The following is a 17,809-nucleotide window of genomic DNA, read 5'->3' as shown; positions in this document are numbered from 1 at the left end:
GAGGTACTAATTTCATTTTCCAGATAAGTTAAGATTAGTTTTAAGATAGTCTTCTGATTATAGCAGTAACACACACTTATTTTTTAAAACATGAGAGAGGCAGGAATATATGAAGAAGAAAATAGCATTCAGCCACAGTTTTCAGCACAAACAAAATCATTTTGTGTCTTTCCCGCTTGTCTTTTTGGTGCATCTTTTTGCCATAGTAAGATTGAAGTCAATATACAATTTTGTGCCCCAATTTTTTCTCTTAGTGGTATAACAAATTATAATTATGCTTAGGTGGTCTGCTTGGCTACTTTTAATAGAACTACTTTTAAACTTCAGTCTACCTATTGAAACTGTATTCTTTGACAGAACTTAGGGTTTGTATCACATGGGCAAATTGGGAATCACCTCACTGGTCAGCTGGAGAATGGCTTCCATGACCGGGGGGGAATCAGGTAGAGTGTTTTGTGATGAAGCCCAGCTATTTGTTTGCCACTGAAATAATAAAATATGCACCTGAGTGCTAAACAGCATAAGAAGAGTAAAAGAGCAATACTTCCCTGAGGGGAAGACCTGCACCCTGTAGTGAGCAGAATTATTCAGGTGTTACTGAGCCATGGCATTAAATAGGTAATCATCTCATTATAAGAAAAAAAAATGTGCCTATGCGAGATGATGGATGTTAGCTAAACTTATTTTGACAATCACTTTGCAATATATATGTACATCAAATCGTTATGTTGTACACCTTAAACCAACACAACATCATATGTCAATTATATCTCAGTAAAATGGTGGAGGGGAGTGTCAGTTATGCAAGATGAAATTCTAGAAATCTTCTATGTGACATAGTGCCTATAATTAGCAATATTTTGCTATATCCTTAAACATTTGTTAAGAAGGAGCTTTCATGTTATCTGTTCATACCATAAAGAGAAAGAGAGAGGGAAAGAGGGAGGGAGGGAGGGAAGGAAGGAAGGAAGGCAGGCAGGCGGGAAGGGAGGGAGGGACAGAGGGAGGAAGGGGGGAAGGGGGGAGGAAGGTAATGTTGTTGTCTAAATAAGGTCAGACTTTTAAAACTGTGATAACTTTGAGACACTTTTTTTAAGGGAAATACAATTAATTTTCAACATTATTTTTTGTGAATCATATAATATTGTTTAACTATAATTTTCCTTGAAACTTAAATTTGAAATCTTATTATACATTCATCAAAATAAATATTAAATTTTAAAAGGGCTACAAAACATAGGCTACCAGATGTGGAGAAAGTACTCCCCTTTTATTCTCATTTGGGCTTCCTGATTAGTCAAAGACAAAGCTTTCCCTGGGTCCTAGAATCTCTTTAATTCTTCTCTAACACTTTCTATTCTTTGTTTTTACCATAGAAAGAGGATAGGTCTCCGGCTCACATCCTTTAGCAAGCAATAAATTTTTTCCAGATTTTAATAAGATATTTTTCCCACTGTCTTGTTCCTGTAGTAACCTCTGGTTTATGGCAAGCAATAATGATTTTCTTTTTTAAAGCAGCGATACAAAAGTTGCCTGTTAAAATACTTTAAATTTAAGACAATGAATCAATTTGAAGGAAAATATCCATTCAATAATAATTCAAAAGAATAAAGGTAGGGACTGGGTATTGAAAAAATTGTAAAGGCAATGTGAGAATGCCTGAAGTTTAGGAAATCTGGGAGTGGTAGAAAGGGCATTTGATCAGGAGCCTCAAGGTCTGGGTGTTCTATCCAGTCCCTCCCCACTCAACTCTGTGCCACTCAACCCCAAAGCCTGACATGGAAGGATCTTCCCACTATAGACTATATGGGGAACAGACAGAGTAGTGTTTTAATTCTCTTCTATAAAGCCACAACTGAAATAGAGTGGAGTGTGCTTTTCCTATAAAGCATACATTTCCTTTTTTTGCTTTCAAGATCTTCTGCAGCTCTGGTTCACAGCTTAAGTTGTGACCCCCAAACTGAATGATCATTTAAGTTGCACTTATGGAATACCTACTATGTACCCCATGTAAGGTATTTTATAAAGTAGGTACCTTCCCTATAAACTACATCATAACTAGGTCCATGGTAACAAGGGATATAGATGTTTGTCCTGTCCAAGTTTTGTGTGATAGCCTTTTTACTGATCTAGAAAGTATATCTTGAACATGTGGCAAATTTCAGTTTGTCTTGTCTTTTGTTTCAGGGAATAGCGAGGGTTTCTTCAACATTGATGCCGTGCTAGGCACCATCACTCTGACCCGGAAACTTGATCAGGCAAATCATGCCCGGTATAGTCTGACAGTCAAGGCAGAAGATCAAGGCTCCCCACAGTGGCATGACCTGGCTACGGTGATCATTAATGTCTACCCCTCAGAGAGCAGTGCCCCCATCTTCTCCAAAGCTGAGTACTTCGTAGAGATCCCCGAATCAATCCCTGTTGGCTCCCCAATCCTCCTTGTGTCAGCCACAAGCTCCTCAGAAGTTACCTATGAATTAAGAGAGGGAAACAAGGATGGTGTATTCTCCATGAACTCATATTCTGGCCTCATTTCCACCCACAAGAAACTGGACCATGAGAAAATTTCATCTTATCAGCTGAAAATCCGAGGCAGCAATATGGCAGGTGCATTTACTGATGTCATGGCTCTTGTTTACATCATTGATGAAAATGACAATGCTCCCATGTTCTTCAAGTCCATTTTTGTGGGCCAAGTTAGTGAAGCAGCTCCCCTGTACAGCATGATAATGGATGAAAACAACAACCCCCTTGTGATTCGTGCTTCTGACAGTGATGAAGAAGCTAATTCCTTGTTGGTCTATGAAATTTTGGATCCAGAGGCTTTGAAGTTTTTCAAAATTGATCCCAGCATGGGAACCCTAATCATCATATCAGAGATGGATTATGAGAGCATGCCTTCTTTCCAATTCAGCGTCTACGTCCATGACCAAGGAAACCCTATCTTATTTGCATCCAGGCCTGTCCAGGTTATCATCAATGTCAGAGATGTAAATGATTCTCCTCCCAGGTTCTCAGACCATGTATATGAAGTAGCAGTAGTGAAGCCCATCCATCGGGGTATGGAGCTCCTCATCGTGCGGGCCAGCGACGATGACTCAGAAGTCAATTATAGTATCAAAACTGGCAATGCCGATGAAGCTGTTGCCATCCATTCCATCACAGGTCGTATATCTGTACTGAATCCTGCTTTCCTGGGGGTCTCTAGGGAGCTCACTATCAGGGCTTCTGATGGCCTGTATCAAGATACTGCACTTGTAAAAATTTTTTTGACACAAGCCCCTAACACAAGTTTACAGTTTGATCAGATTGTCTATAGGGCAACAGTGAAGGAGAATTTACAGGATAGAAAGGCAGTGGTGATTCTTGGCGCCCAGGGCAATCACTTGAATGACACTCTTTCCTACTTCCTGTTGAATGGCACAGATATGTTTCATATGGTCAAATCAGCAGGTGTGTTGCAGACAAGAGGTATGGTGTTTGACAGAGAAGAGCAGGACACTTATGAGGTGGCAGTGGAATTGAGGGACAATCGGACCCCTCAGCGGGTGGCTCAGGCTCTGGTCAGAGTCTCTGTTGAGGATGTCAATGACAATCCCCCTCAATTTAAGCACCTGCCCTACTACACAATTATCCAAGATGGCACAGAGCCAGGGGATGTCCTCTTTCAGGTGTCTGCCACTGACCAGGACTTGGGGGTAAATGGTGCTGTAACATATGCATTTGCAGAAGACTACACATATTTTCGAATAGACCCCTATCTTGGGGACATATCACTGAAGAAACCCTTTGACTATCAAGCTTTAAATAAGTATCACCTCAAAGTCATTGCTCGGGATGGAGGAACCCCATCCCTCCAGACTGAGGAAGAGGTACTTGTCACCGTGAGAAATAAATCCAACCCACTGTTTCAGAGCCCTTACTACAAAGTGAGAGTGCCTGAAAATATCACACTCTATACGCCAATTCTCCACACCCAGGCCCGAAGTCCAGAGGGACTCCGACTCATTTACAACATTGTGGAGGAAGAGCCCCTGATGCTCTTTACCACTGACTTTAAGACTGGAGTTCTAACAGTAACAGGCCCTTTGGACTATGAGTCTAAGACCAAACATGTGTTCACAGTCAGAGCCACAGACACAGCTTTGGGGTCATTTTCTGAGGCCACGGTGGAAGTTCTGGTGGAGGACATCAATGATAATCCTCCCACTTTTTCCCAATTGGTCTACACTACTTCAATCTCAGAAGGCTTGCCTGCTCAGACTCCTGTGATCCAACTGTTGGCTTCTGACCAGGATTCAGGGAAGAACCGTGATGTTTCCTATCAGATCGTAGAGGATGGTTCAGATATTTCCAAATTCTTCCAGATCAACGGGAGCACAGGGGAGATGTCCACAGTTCAAGAGCTGGATTATGAAACTCAACAACACTTTCATGTGAAGGTCAGGGCCATGGATAGAGGAGACCCCCCACTCACTGGTGAAACTCTTGTGGTTGTTAATGTATCTGACATCAATGATAACCCCCCAGAATTCAGGCAACCTCAGTATGAAGCCAATGTCAGTGAGCTGGCAACCTGTGGACACCTGGTTCTTAAAGTTCAAGCTCTTGACCCTGACAGCAGGGACACCTCCCATCTGGAGTACCTGATTCTTTCTGGCAATCAGGACAGGCATTTCTCCATTAACAGCTCATCAGGAATAATTTCTATGTTTAACCTTTGCAAAAAGAACTTGGACTCTTCTTACAATTTGAGGGTAGGTGCTTCTGATGGGGTCTTTCAGGCAACTGTGCCAGTGTATATCAACACTACAAATGCCAACAAGTATAGCCCAGAGTTCCAGCAGCATGTTTATGAGGCAGAATTAGCAGAGAATGCAAAGGTGGGAACAAAGGTGATTGAGTTGTTAGCCATAGATAAAGATAGTGGTCCCTATGGTACTGTAGATTATACCATCATCAATAAACTAGCAGGTGAGAAGTTTTCCATAAACCCCAATGGCCAGATCACCACTCTGCAGAAACTGGATCGGGAAAATTCAACAGAAAGAGTTATTGCTATTAAAGTCATGGCTCAAGATGGAGGAGGAAGAGTGGCCTTCTGCACTGTAAAGATCATCCTGACAGATGAAAATGACAACCCTCCACAATTTAAAGCATCTGAGTACACAGTATCCATTCAGTCCAATGTCAGTAAAGATTCCCCAGTTATTCAGGTGTTGGCCTACGATGCAGATGAGGGTCAGAATGCAGATGTCACCTACTCAGTGGACTCAATGGAGGACTTGGATGAAGAAGTCATTGAAGTCAACCCAACTACTGGTGTTGTCAAGGTGAAGGAGAGCTTGGTGGGATTGGAAAATCGGGCCTTTGACTTAAAAATCAAAGCCCAAGATGGGGGCCCTCCTCACTGGAACTCCCTGGTCCTGCTACGACTTCAGGTGGTTCCTAATGAAGTATTCTTGCCCAAATTTTCTGAACCTCTGTATACTTTCTCTGCATCTGAAGATCTTCCAGAAGGGTCTGAAATTGGTTCTGTTAAAGCAGTGGCTGCTCAAGATCCAGTCATCTATAGTCTAGTGCAGGGCACTACACCAGAAAGCAACAAGGATGGTGTCTTCTCCTTGGACCGAAACACAGGAGTTCTTAAGGTGAGAAAGGCCATGGACTATGAGTCCACCAAATGGTACCAGATTGATTTAATGGCACATTGTCCCCATAATGATACTCACTTGGTTTCCCTGGTCTCTGTCAATATCCAAGTGAAAGATGTCAATGATAATAGGCCTATATTTGAGGCTGATCCCTATAAGGCTGTTCTCACTGAGAATATGCCAGTGGGGACCTCAGTCATTCAAGTGACTGCCAATGACGAGGACACTGGCAGTGATGGCCAGGTGAGCTACAGGCTGCCAGTGGACCCTGGTAGCAATATCCATGAGCTCTTTGCCATTGACAGTGAGACTGGCTGGATCACCACACTCCAGGAACTTGACTGTGAGACCCACCAGAACTACCGTTTTTATGTGGTGGCCTATGACCATGGAAGGACCATCCAGCTATCTTCTCAGGTTCTTGTTGAAGTCTCCATTACAGATGAGAATGACAACGCTCCCCAATTTGCTTCTGAAGACTATAGAGGATCTGTGGTTGAGAACAATGAACCTGGTGAACTTGTGGTCACTCTTAAAACCTTGGATGCTGATATCTCTGAGCAGAACAGACAGGTCACCTGCTATATCACAGGTAAGGATAACTGCCTTGGAATGGAAGCACTGGAGTACATTGAAAAAAGTATAGTAGGAGGTGCCCTAAGACATGGATTCAAGTCCTGGCTCTGCCACCTATTAGCGATGTGACCTTCCAGGACCTCGGTTGCTTCATCTAGACTTTGCATGCCTGTTCTCATTCACCTTATGAGGATGCTTGTAAGATCTAACTTGAAAAAGGTCTTGAGAGCCTCCTATAAATTGGAAAGTGTTTTGTAGAGAGAATTTCTTATTTCATTAGGCAGAGTAGACAGAATAGAAGGGAGATACTGTAAATGGTCTCAGTTTCTAGGGGATGGAGAAGACATCAGTAATGGTGTGATCCATGAAAACTCTGTCAGTTGACGTCCTTGTGGAGTGTATTCCACCTAGAGCAAGTAGTGGATACTAGAAACACTCCTTAAGTCAATCACAAGACTTAAGTGTTAGAGTAAAACCCTTCCATAGATTTGATTCCAGCTCAATCCTTCATTTCACACACAGATAGGGGCAGAAATTCAACCAAGGTCACACTCCAAGCTTGAGTCAGGTCTGTGATTAAAACCACACCCTGTGAACTATTTTCCCCAGTGGATACCTACTGCAAACCTAAATTACCCCAGCCCCTGTCCAGTGGTTGAACCAGCTAGCCAGTGGCCAAAAAAGACTTTCTTTACTTCTCTCTCTCTCTCTTTTTAAAAAGATTTTATTTATTTATTTGTCAGAGAGAGAGAGAGAGAAAGAGAGAAAGAGAGACAGAGAAAGCATAAGCTGGGGCAGAGGGAGAAGCAGGCTCCCACTGAGCAGGTAGCCCAATGTCAGACTCGATCCCAGGTGGGATCATGACCTGAGCCAAGGGCAGGCACCCATGCATCCTAGGAGTTTCTTTACTTCTCAGCATCCCTTTCCCCCTATCGTGGGGGTGCCATGTCATCCCATCCCTATAGACGTGGCTCCATCTGCTATCACATCTCTCTGACCAGAAATTAAGAACCTAAAGTTCCAACCAAGAATCAGAGACTCTTATAGAAACAGATCCTGGAACAGTGTCATTAGAAATATGGAAATTTAGTGAAATAGAATCTTATAATATCAGACTATGAAAAACACAAAGTCTTAACATCTCTGAGTAATAGAATAAATGTCAGTAGATCATCAATTCCTGGAATAGTTGAGTCTCAGAACTCTGGAATCTTGGAATCTCATAAATCCATCTCCTCTATCAGTGATTGGGGTCAAGGAAAGATGTCTCAGAAGCAAACCCAGTGATCCATGGGAACCTCCACTTAGTCGGTGTCCTCATTGGTAAAATAAAACCTCAGAGAGCTTAGTGTTGTTGATCACTTCCCATTCCTCTACTGTTGAACAGATACTAGATATAAGAAGGTTTTTGTATAAAATTGAAATATGCTTCTTTTTTAACTTCCCACAGTCTTCCCAAAGCACAAAAATATAAGAAACCTGTACCTCAGCTACATATTTTAGAGTGGTGCTTCTCACAGTGATAATTCCACTTAATAGGAGGCCTTTGAAGTCAGAAGAACCTCTGTAACACCAAATAACTGACTCAATATAGACCTGTGGGTCTCTAGTTAAGGAAGGAAATTTTTGTCTTTCCTAGAAATCCTAAAAAAAATTGTCATGTGGGCAGCCACCTAAGGCACAAAGCCTGGTACATTCCTATTCCTTGACTTCTGGAAGCTCTGTCCATCTTTTTAGAGGGAGATCCCTTGGGCCAGTTTGGCATCAGCCAAGCTGGAGATGAATGGAGGATTTTCTCAAGGAAGACCCTGGACCGTGAACACACTGCCAAGTACTTGCTCAGAATCACAGCTTCCGATGGCAAGTTCCAGGCTTCAGTCCTTGTAGAGATCTTCGTCCTGGACATCAATGATAACAGCCCACAATGCTCACAGGTGAGAGCCTTGTGAGGGTGAGGTGGCATTAGAGGCAAAGAAGCTGGAGCGAAGGCCAAAAGGAAGGAGGAAGACTCAGGGGACTATCTCTGAGGCTGGGCATCACTGATCAGTCCTTGCTTCTCCTCAGCTAGCCTCAGACTAGTATCCTAGGCAGGGTGCATTCTGGGTAATTCCATCCCTTCCTCCCCAGCAAAGGGCTGTTACCAAGCTCTTTAGAACTTTTGGTTCATACTTGTACCCCTACACTCCCGTCAAAAGTCACTCTCTGCAAAATATATCCAGAAAAGTAACTTTTTTAAAAAAAGATTTTATTTATTTATTTGACAGACAGAGATTACAAGTAGGCAGAGAGGCAGGCAGAGATAGAGAGGAGGAAGCAGGCTCCCCCCACTGAGCAGAGAGCCCGACACAGGGCTCGATCCCAGGGCCCTGGGATCATGACCTGAGCCGAAGGCAGAGGCTTTAACCCACTGAGCCACCCAGGCGCCCCCAGAAAAGTTACTTCTTCATTCTCCAAACAGTCTGCTGTGCCCAGTGGGAAAATCCCTCCACCACTCAGCTTGGGCTCATTATCAAATACATCCAAGGATAACTGTCCTCAGAGACCCCTCACACTGCCCCCATGCCCATATTATGCATATCCCCACATCTACATGGGTGATAGAGACCACCACAGATGCCCTCCTTGAGGTTATATGTATACACAAACATGCAGACAGGACAGTTACATTTTTGCTGAGGACTTCATTTAATTCAACCCTAAATTTCCTGTGAAAACAAATGTTGAATGGTGGTGGTAGTGTGTGTCTGTGTGTGTTAGGGAAGGAACTGTGTTCTTAGAGGACATAAATGAACAAGCATTGTGCTATAGCTTTGTGTTTAAACATATTTTTAAAAATACAGTAGATAGTTTTTAACTTTCGGGGATTTGCATTACCTCAAAGTTTTCAGATAAAGTTAAACTATTAACATTTTACTTTTATAACATTTTAAGTTATAATAATTCAAATTTACATTAAAAAATCTAGCCATTTAGTATATATACATAAATGCAAACTTACAGATACTCACCCATATACCCATATGCAAAGGATCATCTACAACTCTATATATACATGCAAATACCTATACATATATACAACCAGATACATAAGCATATACCTATAGACCCACAACATTCAACCATCTGTATACCCAGCCATACATGGAAATATATGTATGTAATTCCCACAAACATACTTACACATGTATTTGCATATATACACTTCACTTATTTGCACACATGTAATACAGACCCTGTAACAAAAAAAATACACATGTCCCATCACCTTTTCTTCCTCTGTCTTTTACACTCTAACCACATAAAATCATAGTAGAAAAAGAGAACCTATGTTATCAGGATGCATGGAAAATGCCTTTTCAGGATCCAAGATGACCACCTTCTGGGTGGTCTCAGAAGGGCAGCCCTTTTGGGGAGGATGGTGGCCATATTTCTTCCTCTTTCCCTTAGACAGCCTTACAACCAGGCTTCATCCTCCCCATGCTGGAGGAGGCCAGGATCAAGCCCACCCTGGCCTTCCCACAGGTGGTCAACAGCATCACTAGAGCCAGGGAAAGGAGGCTTGCGGAGTCCATCTCTACAGCCCACTCAGGCCCATCTCCACAGCCCACTCAGGCCCAAAGCCTCCATCCAGAGCACTCACAGAGGTTCATGTTCACCTACCCCCTGCAGTGGGGGAAACCAGTTTGCTTGGAGCCTGTCCCCAGAGACAGCAGCTATAGAAACACTGGGCTTCCAGGGAGCTCCAGCCTCTCCCCTGTGCCACATCACCTGCTATGAAGGCACCTACAGTGGAGGGAGGGTGGGACAGGCCCTGAGGGCCATGGGGGTCCACACCTATTCAAACGGCCAAGAGTCTGTCTTGCGATGTGTACGGGGGTGAGCAGGACAGCATGGCCTTACCACAGAGACGAAAATGCTTGGCCTGGAGTGAGTAGCTTGACCTGACACCTTCCAGAATGCCTCAAATCAGGCCCATCTCAACCTCATCCAGAAGTCTCGAAGGGCTCCTGTGGAGTAGGTGGTAGCAGGTCCTTCTAGCTCCAACTGTGGGTTTTCATTGGTGGAATTCTCACTCATTCTGTCTTTTCTGACTAGTCCTCTTGTCATCCTGCTTCCTGTTTTTAATCTCCATTTCCTTGCATTTTTCAACTTATTCTGTTTCACCCCTGCCCTGATTCTCTCTTTCCCTCTTCCCCATCTTGCTTTCTGATCTCTCTCAGCTTCTGTCTCCCCTGTCACTCTGCCTCTCTCTCGATCTAGGTGTATCTTCCATAATCTCCCTCTTCTTTTTCTTCCATTTCCAGCTTCTCTATACTGGCAAAATCAGTGAAGATATATCTCCAGGACACTTCATTTTGAAAGTTTCTGCAACAGACTTGGATTCTGATACCAATGCTCAGATCACATATTCTCTGCATGGTCCTGGGGCAGATGAATTTAAGCTGGATCCTCATACAGGTGGGTTTCCTGAGCTGTAGGATCAAACTAAGGACTTACTTAATTAATATCAGTGCCCAATACCATGCTAGGTTCCTTAGGGAAGAAACAGAAATTCACCTATCCATCCATCTATCTGTCCATCCACCCATCCATCCATCCACCCATCCATCCACTCACTCAGCAAACATATTGGCAGCATGTGCCAAGCATTGCACTAGATGGTGGGGACATAATCAACGGACAGATAAGATCTGGGTCTTGTGGGAAAGGCAGTTATTGAATCAGTGGTTTGAAATGTGCCGAGTTAAGAAAAAAATGCAGGATGCTAAGGGGAGGTTTGACAGGAGTGAGGAGGGGTGCTTTGGAGCAGACTTAAGGGAGTGGTAGGGATGGATGCTCAAGGCAGAAGGATAATCTATACAAGAACTTTATTTTAGGAAAGAGTGCGTACATCTGAGGTCATGATGGAAGACAAGAAACTTGTGCACAGAGGGGTGGAGAGAGGCCAAAGGTGGGGATGGGGGTGAAAATCCCTCCTTTAGAGCCACGAGAGGATTTGGGCAGATGAGCTTCATGGTCAAGGACATGATCTCAAGAGGCATATGTTGCAGACCTCAATGTATTATTGTAAAAATCCCAAGAGATGAAGTATACAGAAGTCCTGAGCAGGTCTGGCACATTATAAGAGCTCAGTAGATATGGTTGCCATTGTCATTATTGTCAGAGGGCAAAGCACAGAGGTGGAAGCAGAGAGCCCTGCTGGGTAGACCACCAATACCTGGGAGAGGTTGGGCTGTGAGAGTCTCGTGGAGAAGACAGGGTGAGGTCTGCTTCCTTTGGAAGAGCAACCCCACAGTGAGATCCCTGTCCTGATGCTATGGGGGAGAGTGTGGGGACGGGCAGGACAGAAGGCCCAGGTCACAGAGGACTAGCTGCTAAACTTGGCTTAGAACCAGTAGTTCAAAGGATGGCGTGGAGATTCCTGAGCAGGGAGGTGGTAGGTGAGTAGTGTCCCAGGAAGCTGTCTGGATAGATAGAAGACAATATTGTCCTTTTTCGTTCCAGCATGGGCATGCTGAGTCACCCCAGGAAGGTTACCTAATCTCTCTCTGCTGTTTGTTCAGCTGCAGGATGATTGGTGGGGTCTTGAAAAAAAAAAATGCCGGGTGGTTTTTCTCAATGTGGAAATAATACATGCTCATTGTATAAAAATTCAAATGCTGTAGGCATATATTATGCAGAAATTGGATAGTCTATATGGTAACAATCCCCCCCAAAGATAAGCACTTTAGAATACCATTTTGTGGCTTGCTTTTTTTTTTTTTTTTTTCATATAGCAACACCTTGGAGGTAATAACAAGGCATTACATAAAACTCTATCGTAATTCCTTCTAGGCTGCACAGTATTTTACTATTTTCCATGGCTAAATCATGATCTATTCAGCCAGTTCCTTTCTGAAAGACATACGTAGTATTTTCAGTATGCTGCTATCATAAACAATGCTGGAGAGAATATCTTTATATATACGTTTTTATCCTGGGGTTGACTATTCCACTGGATATGTAATTGTGAACCAAAGGATAAACACATTTTATGTGTTGTCAGAAATCGCCTCCTTGCCCTTTAAAAATGTCGTGCCTCTCTGTAGCTTGTTGGTAGACAGGTGTGGGACTGAACTTCTTTCCTAACTGTACTGTAGGCAGGACTGACCCCTTTATGTCACGGAGTGACAAAACCCTGTGTGCCTCTGGTTGTCCTGCATAGATACCTAGAAGGCAAGTGCTGGAGTAATGTGCCCCAGGGAAAGCTCACCTGCTGTCGTTTCTCTGGCCAGGGGAGCTGACCACCCTTACAGCCCTGGACCGAGAGAAGAAGGATACGTATAGCTTTGTTGCCAAGGCGACAGATGGAGGTGGCCAATCATGCCAGGCAGATGTGATCCTCCATGTGGAGGATGTGAATGACAACGCCCCCCATTTCTTCCCCAGCCACTGTGCTGTGGCTGTCTTCGACAACACCACAGTTAAGACTCCCGTAGCTGTGGTGTTGGCCCGGGATCCTGACCAAGGTGAGGAGGAGGATTGGAAGCTGTTCACTCACAGGGTCACCTGGGGTGAGGGTTTGACTGTGTGATGCTCTGGGAGGTAGCAAGGACTCTGCCTCCTTACTGAGTCCATGAACACTCACAAGAGGAAAATGTTTGCCCACAAACCGCATACCTAAGTGCTAGGTGACAAAAGATGTGGGCAATGTTTTGAGGCCTGTACAGGGCCTTTCAGCCTCATTGTTTCTCACTGGCTCTCAGGCCTGGAGCCCTTTCAATTCTGCCATTTACACTCAGAACATTTTAAATGCAAACATCCAATCTGAAATACACCAGTTGGAACTATTCAACTCCAACTAATTTGCCACAAGAAAGGAATTTTGGGCACAAAGTCTATTAAGCGCATTAAATTCCTTGATCCATTTTCTATACAATAAAGTGGAATAATTCTCAGTATTTTACATTTGCCTTGTAATGACATTATTTGCACTAGAGTTAATTCCTTTTCTTTAGAATTTACAAGGCAAATTAGATTCATGCACAATTATTTGTTCCATATTGTACCAATTATAATTTCTGCCGCCATGAAGCATTTTGTGTGTGTGCATATATATGTGTATATATATTTATGTCTATATACAGTGCATATGTCCAATTTTCTTGAGTTTTAGCTTGGCATTGAAGGAGATGGGAGATTTTGGGAGGGAGGCAGGGGTCAAGAGGGGGGGAAAATAGAGGCATCGAATGGCTACAAGGCCCTAGAGTGCTCACTAGCTAGTACTTGCACACTTTCAGGGACAGGAATCTCCCTAGTTCCTAGGCAACTACTCAACTCACATTCCATGGTATCCCCCCTCCCCCCGCACTTCCTAGCAGCTCCCTACCAACCTTTGTGGTACATCAGAGAATTATCAAGTGCTACCTATTTTGAGTTGGCACCCGTCAGTCCTAGTCTGGCCCTCTGTAGTCACACACATCTCCTAGACTTCTGCCCATGAGAGCCCTTCCAAGGCCGGGAGGTGGTGATTATCTGCTCCAGCCCCAAGCTTTCCTTTCTGGGTGAAGGAGACCTAGTTATTTCAATTACATGCTGCTTCTCACGCCCTTTTTCCAGGGCACATCCTGTGGCCTCGTACCAGTAACCCTTCAAAACTGTTATCATCCTAATCCAGATATTCCACCCAGATATTCCAAATGTGGCCTGACCAGAAGCTCCCCCTCTCTAGAAAAATTACGGTCTCTCCAGAAAAATGTATATATGGGGAAACTGCATGGTATGCACTTTTAATTTATGTAAATTCCACTATTGTAATAGGCAGTTCCTGCCACCATTCCACCAAAAGGGTGTGTGCCCCTACGTGTGTGTGTGAGATGTGAGACCCTCAGGCTCAGGGCACGCACTCCTCCCACTGGGTGAGGACCTCACGGCTGAGCAGTCAGTACTGGTGTTCTTCCTACACAATGGCCCCTACTGCTTCATCTAGTACATCACCAAAGAACATTATAGACTCTGAGCCAGAGGTGAAGAAACACTGCGTGTTTTGATTTGCTAAGAACTTTCCATGGGTATGTGTGTTTCCTTAACTTTTTATTTTGACATAATTACAGGCTCATAGGAAGTTGCGACAAGAGTACTGAGAGGCCCCTGTACCCGCCCCTCCAGCTTCCCCCAATGGTGGCATTTTAGCGGCTGTAGGAAATTGGTACTGGGACATTCCTGGTAACTGGATTATAAGCCTTACTCAGATTTCACCGGTTTTTATACGCACTCATTTGAACGTGTGCATGTGAGCACATGTCTTTGTGTGTATAGTTCTATTCAGTCTTATCCCACATAGAATGTCATGTAACCACCAGCGCCATCAAGACATAGAATTGTTCTATCACAACCAAGGAACTTGCTCTAGATGGCTTTGACCTTGCACAATTTTCACTTTATAAGCTGGCCTTGGACTCTAATCTCCACATAAACATTTTCAGATAATTTTATAGGTTTGCAGATGCCCCACCCCCAAGAACCTTTCTATGGAGCCTTGGACCCCCCTCTCCCCCAGTAAAGAATCTCCCACTGAGAGATTCTCACTCTTTTTTTTTCAGTAATTATTTTTATTAATATGTAATGTATTATTTGCCCCAGGGGAAAGATTCTCACTCTTAACACAGCCTGAGCATGTTAGCCTCTATGGGGACCCTCTGCACCAGGCCTTCCTGTGGCTAGAAAGTTCGCTACAGATGGGGCCAGAGGAGGGTCTCTCAGTATGAACTGTACCCTTGGTCTCCCCAACAGGTGCCAATGCCCAGGTGGTTTACTCTCTGACGGACTCTGCTGAAGGCCATTTTTCCATTGAGGCCACCACGGGTGTGATTCGGCTGGAGAAGCCACTACGGGTCAGGCCACAGGAAGCACTGGAGCTCACTGTCCGTGCCTCTGACCTGGGAACCCCAATACCACTGTCCACTCTGGGCACAGTCACTGTCTCCGTGGTAGGCCTTGATGACTATCTGCCGGTGTTCCTGAACACTGAGCATAGTGTGCAGGTGCCCGAGGACGCCCAGCTTGGCACAGAGGTGCTGCGGCTGGCCACCCTCACTCGCCCCAGTGCCGAGAAGACCAGCTACCGTGTGGTCAGTGGGAATGAGCAGGGGAGGTTCCGCCTGGATGCCCTCACAGGTGAGCCAGTGCCGAGGCAGCCCCACCCCCTACATGTACCTGCACACACAGGTCTTGGGGAACACTGTCTTCTTCACACATGGGCTGTGTGTGCTCCATACAGACCCTCCCAGGACAAAACTTCTTTGGTTCTTACTTCATTCTGCATCTCTCCAGGTCCCAAGTCCCTCTTCCACTCTGGGGCCAGCTTATGTGGGGACACCTCTTATTCCTCCATGTCCCCACCCAGGATGCTTGACAACCCACTCTCTTCCTACAGTTTGTAGCTTCATGGTCCCAGCTCGGGACCAGCCCCTGGAGGCTGAGACCACTCTCTGTCCTTGGGTGACCAAGCACTTGCTGGAATCTGGGGCATAAGCTTCCCAGGGCAGGGCTACCTGCTTCCCTCCTACAGCCGTCCCCAAATATCCCCGCCCCCTCCGACTCTCCCCTTATTCTCATGAAGAGAACTAGGAAACGGTCTCTTCTTTCTTCCTAGCCACAGAAGAGTCTAAGTCAGACTCACAGAACCTCATGGAAGGGCCTCAGAGGCTGCCCAGGTCAGGTTCCCCCTCACAGCACCCTTGCAATGGTACTCTCTAACTCCTAGAGCAGCTGTCTTATCATTGAGCAGTATTTTTGAATGGTTGTACTATGGAGATTTTAAAAATATAAAAAATAGAACAGTGTAATGAACTCCACATTCCCATCACCCAGCTTCGGTAATTGTTAACATGTGCCCATTTGATTTCACATTTGCCCTTTGCCACCACTCCCATGCATACATATTACATTTGGTTGATAGGCAGTATTTTAAGTCTCTTTTAATCTCTAACATTTTCCTCTCCCTCTCTATTTCCCCCACCATCTAACTAATGAAACTTGAGTCATGTGTTGGGCAGAATTTTTGCTATTTTGGATTGACTAGTAGTTGTATCTTTTTGATATCATATATCTCTCTAGCCCCTATATTTCTCATAAATGACATCTGGATTTAAGACCTTGATCAGGTTCAAGCTTAATTTTGTGGCAATAGTACTTCATAGATGATGCTGGCACTGTTAGGAGGCATATAATAATTAATTATATAATTAATTTTGGCTTTCCTGAGGTTAAGATTGACAATGAGCCTGACCCATTCATTATAGAGTTCTTCGTCAGCTGTCCTTCTAATGGTTTTAGCAACCTTACATGATCATTTCCTAGGTAAATTATTTCATTAGGGCCAGCAAAATGGCGATCATTCCTCATTCATTTACTAACTAGAATTTTTTCATAAGGAAGCGTTTTCTACCATTAAATATTTGGTTATCCAGAAACAGTATGATAAATCCTTCTTCTTTTCCAAATTTCAGAGAAATAAATCTATGCTCTAGCAGTTCATTGAACAATTTTGGGTATTACAAAACTTTATAATCTAAGTTCTGTCATTTACTAGGCAGGTGAACTTGAGAGCATCAGTTGACTCACCTAGAAAATGGGAACCATAGTTGTTCCTACTCTACAGAATTATTATTGATCTATGTGAGAAAGATTTAGCATTACAGATTGAAATGAGATTTCAATGAAATAGAGATAAATGAGGGAAACACTGCTTTCGAGAATGACAATAACGAAAATGAGAGGAGATGGAGGGGGAGGGGTGGGGAAGGTAATGAGGAAACAAAACAAAGACGGTGATGTAAGAGATGAAAGATGAGATGATGGAGGAGATGAAGGACGAGATGATGGATATGACAGAGGAGAAAGAGGAGATGATGGAGGAAACGATAGAGTAGATGATGGAAGAGAGGAAGGAGATGATGGAGGACTTGGTGGAGATGATGGAAATGGTGGAGGAGAAAATGGAAGAGATTGTGGAGGAGATAGAAGAGATCTGTCTCCCAAACCTGTGCCTCTCCTTGGGTTTGGCCCAAGACCCCTCAGATCTCTGCCTTTGCAGTCCCAAATGCTTCATTGCTCCCATCATCTCTTGTTTCCTCAGGGATCCTGTATGTCAACAAGAGCCTGGATTTTGAGACAAGCTCCAAGTTCTTCCTATCCATAGAATGCAGCCGGAAAGGCTCTTCCTCCCTCAGTGACATGACCACAATCGTGGTCAACATCACTGATGTCAATGAACACCGACCCAGATTCTCCCAGGATCTGTACAGCACACGGGTCTTAGAGAATGCCATCGTGGGTGACGTTGTGCTCACAGTAAGGACATGTAACTTTCCCCTTCGGGGGGGGGGCATGGCCTTGGGTGGATTCTCCCCACCCTGATGTCTATGAGGATGGGTTAATTGATCAATTTATACACTATAGATTTAACTCTGACTTGCAGCCACTTGGTCAAGCTGTTTCTCATGACAGAGGGTCTCAGGGCTATGTTTGATAAGGTCTAGATCAGGTACTGATAGATTGGGACATAGGAGAGACCCCAGAGAATCACCAGAGGCTTC

At 44.2% G+C, this 17,809-nt stretch overlaps 1 protein-coding gene across 1 annotated transcript in view; it reads left to right on the top strand.

Annotated features, from left to right (window-relative positions):
• The window catches only part of FAT2 (FAT atypical cadherin 2), a 79,249-nt gene that overhangs the window by 38,336 nt on the left and 23,104 nt on the right, over positions 1-17,809 (top strand). The window contains exons 10-15 of the mRNA XM_032851606.1: positions 2,188-6,246; positions 7,968-8,164; positions 10,535-10,688; positions 12,506-12,739; positions 15,003-15,386; positions 17,350-17,564. Of these exons, the coding sequence (XP_032707497.1) occupies positions 2,188-6,246; positions 7,968-8,164; positions 10,535-10,688; positions 12,506-12,739; positions 15,003-15,386; positions 17,350-17,564 (5,243 nt within the window). The remainder of the gene's footprint in view (positions 1-2,187; positions 6,247-7,967; positions 8,165-10,534; positions 10,689-12,505; positions 12,740-15,002; positions 15,387-17,349; positions 17,565-17,809) is intronic.

Source organism: Lontra canadensis, unplaced genomic scaffold (genome assembly GCF_010015895.1).
Source record: "Lontra canadensis isolate GAN:19392208 unplaced genomic scaffold, GSC_riverotter_1.0 scaffold5, whole genome shotgun sequence".
NCBI lineage: Eukaryota > Metazoa > Chordata > Mammalia > Carnivora > Mustelidae > Lontra > Lontra canadensis.
Note: the sequence above shows the minus strand (reverse complement) of the source record. Positions and strands in the feature narration are given on the sequence as shown.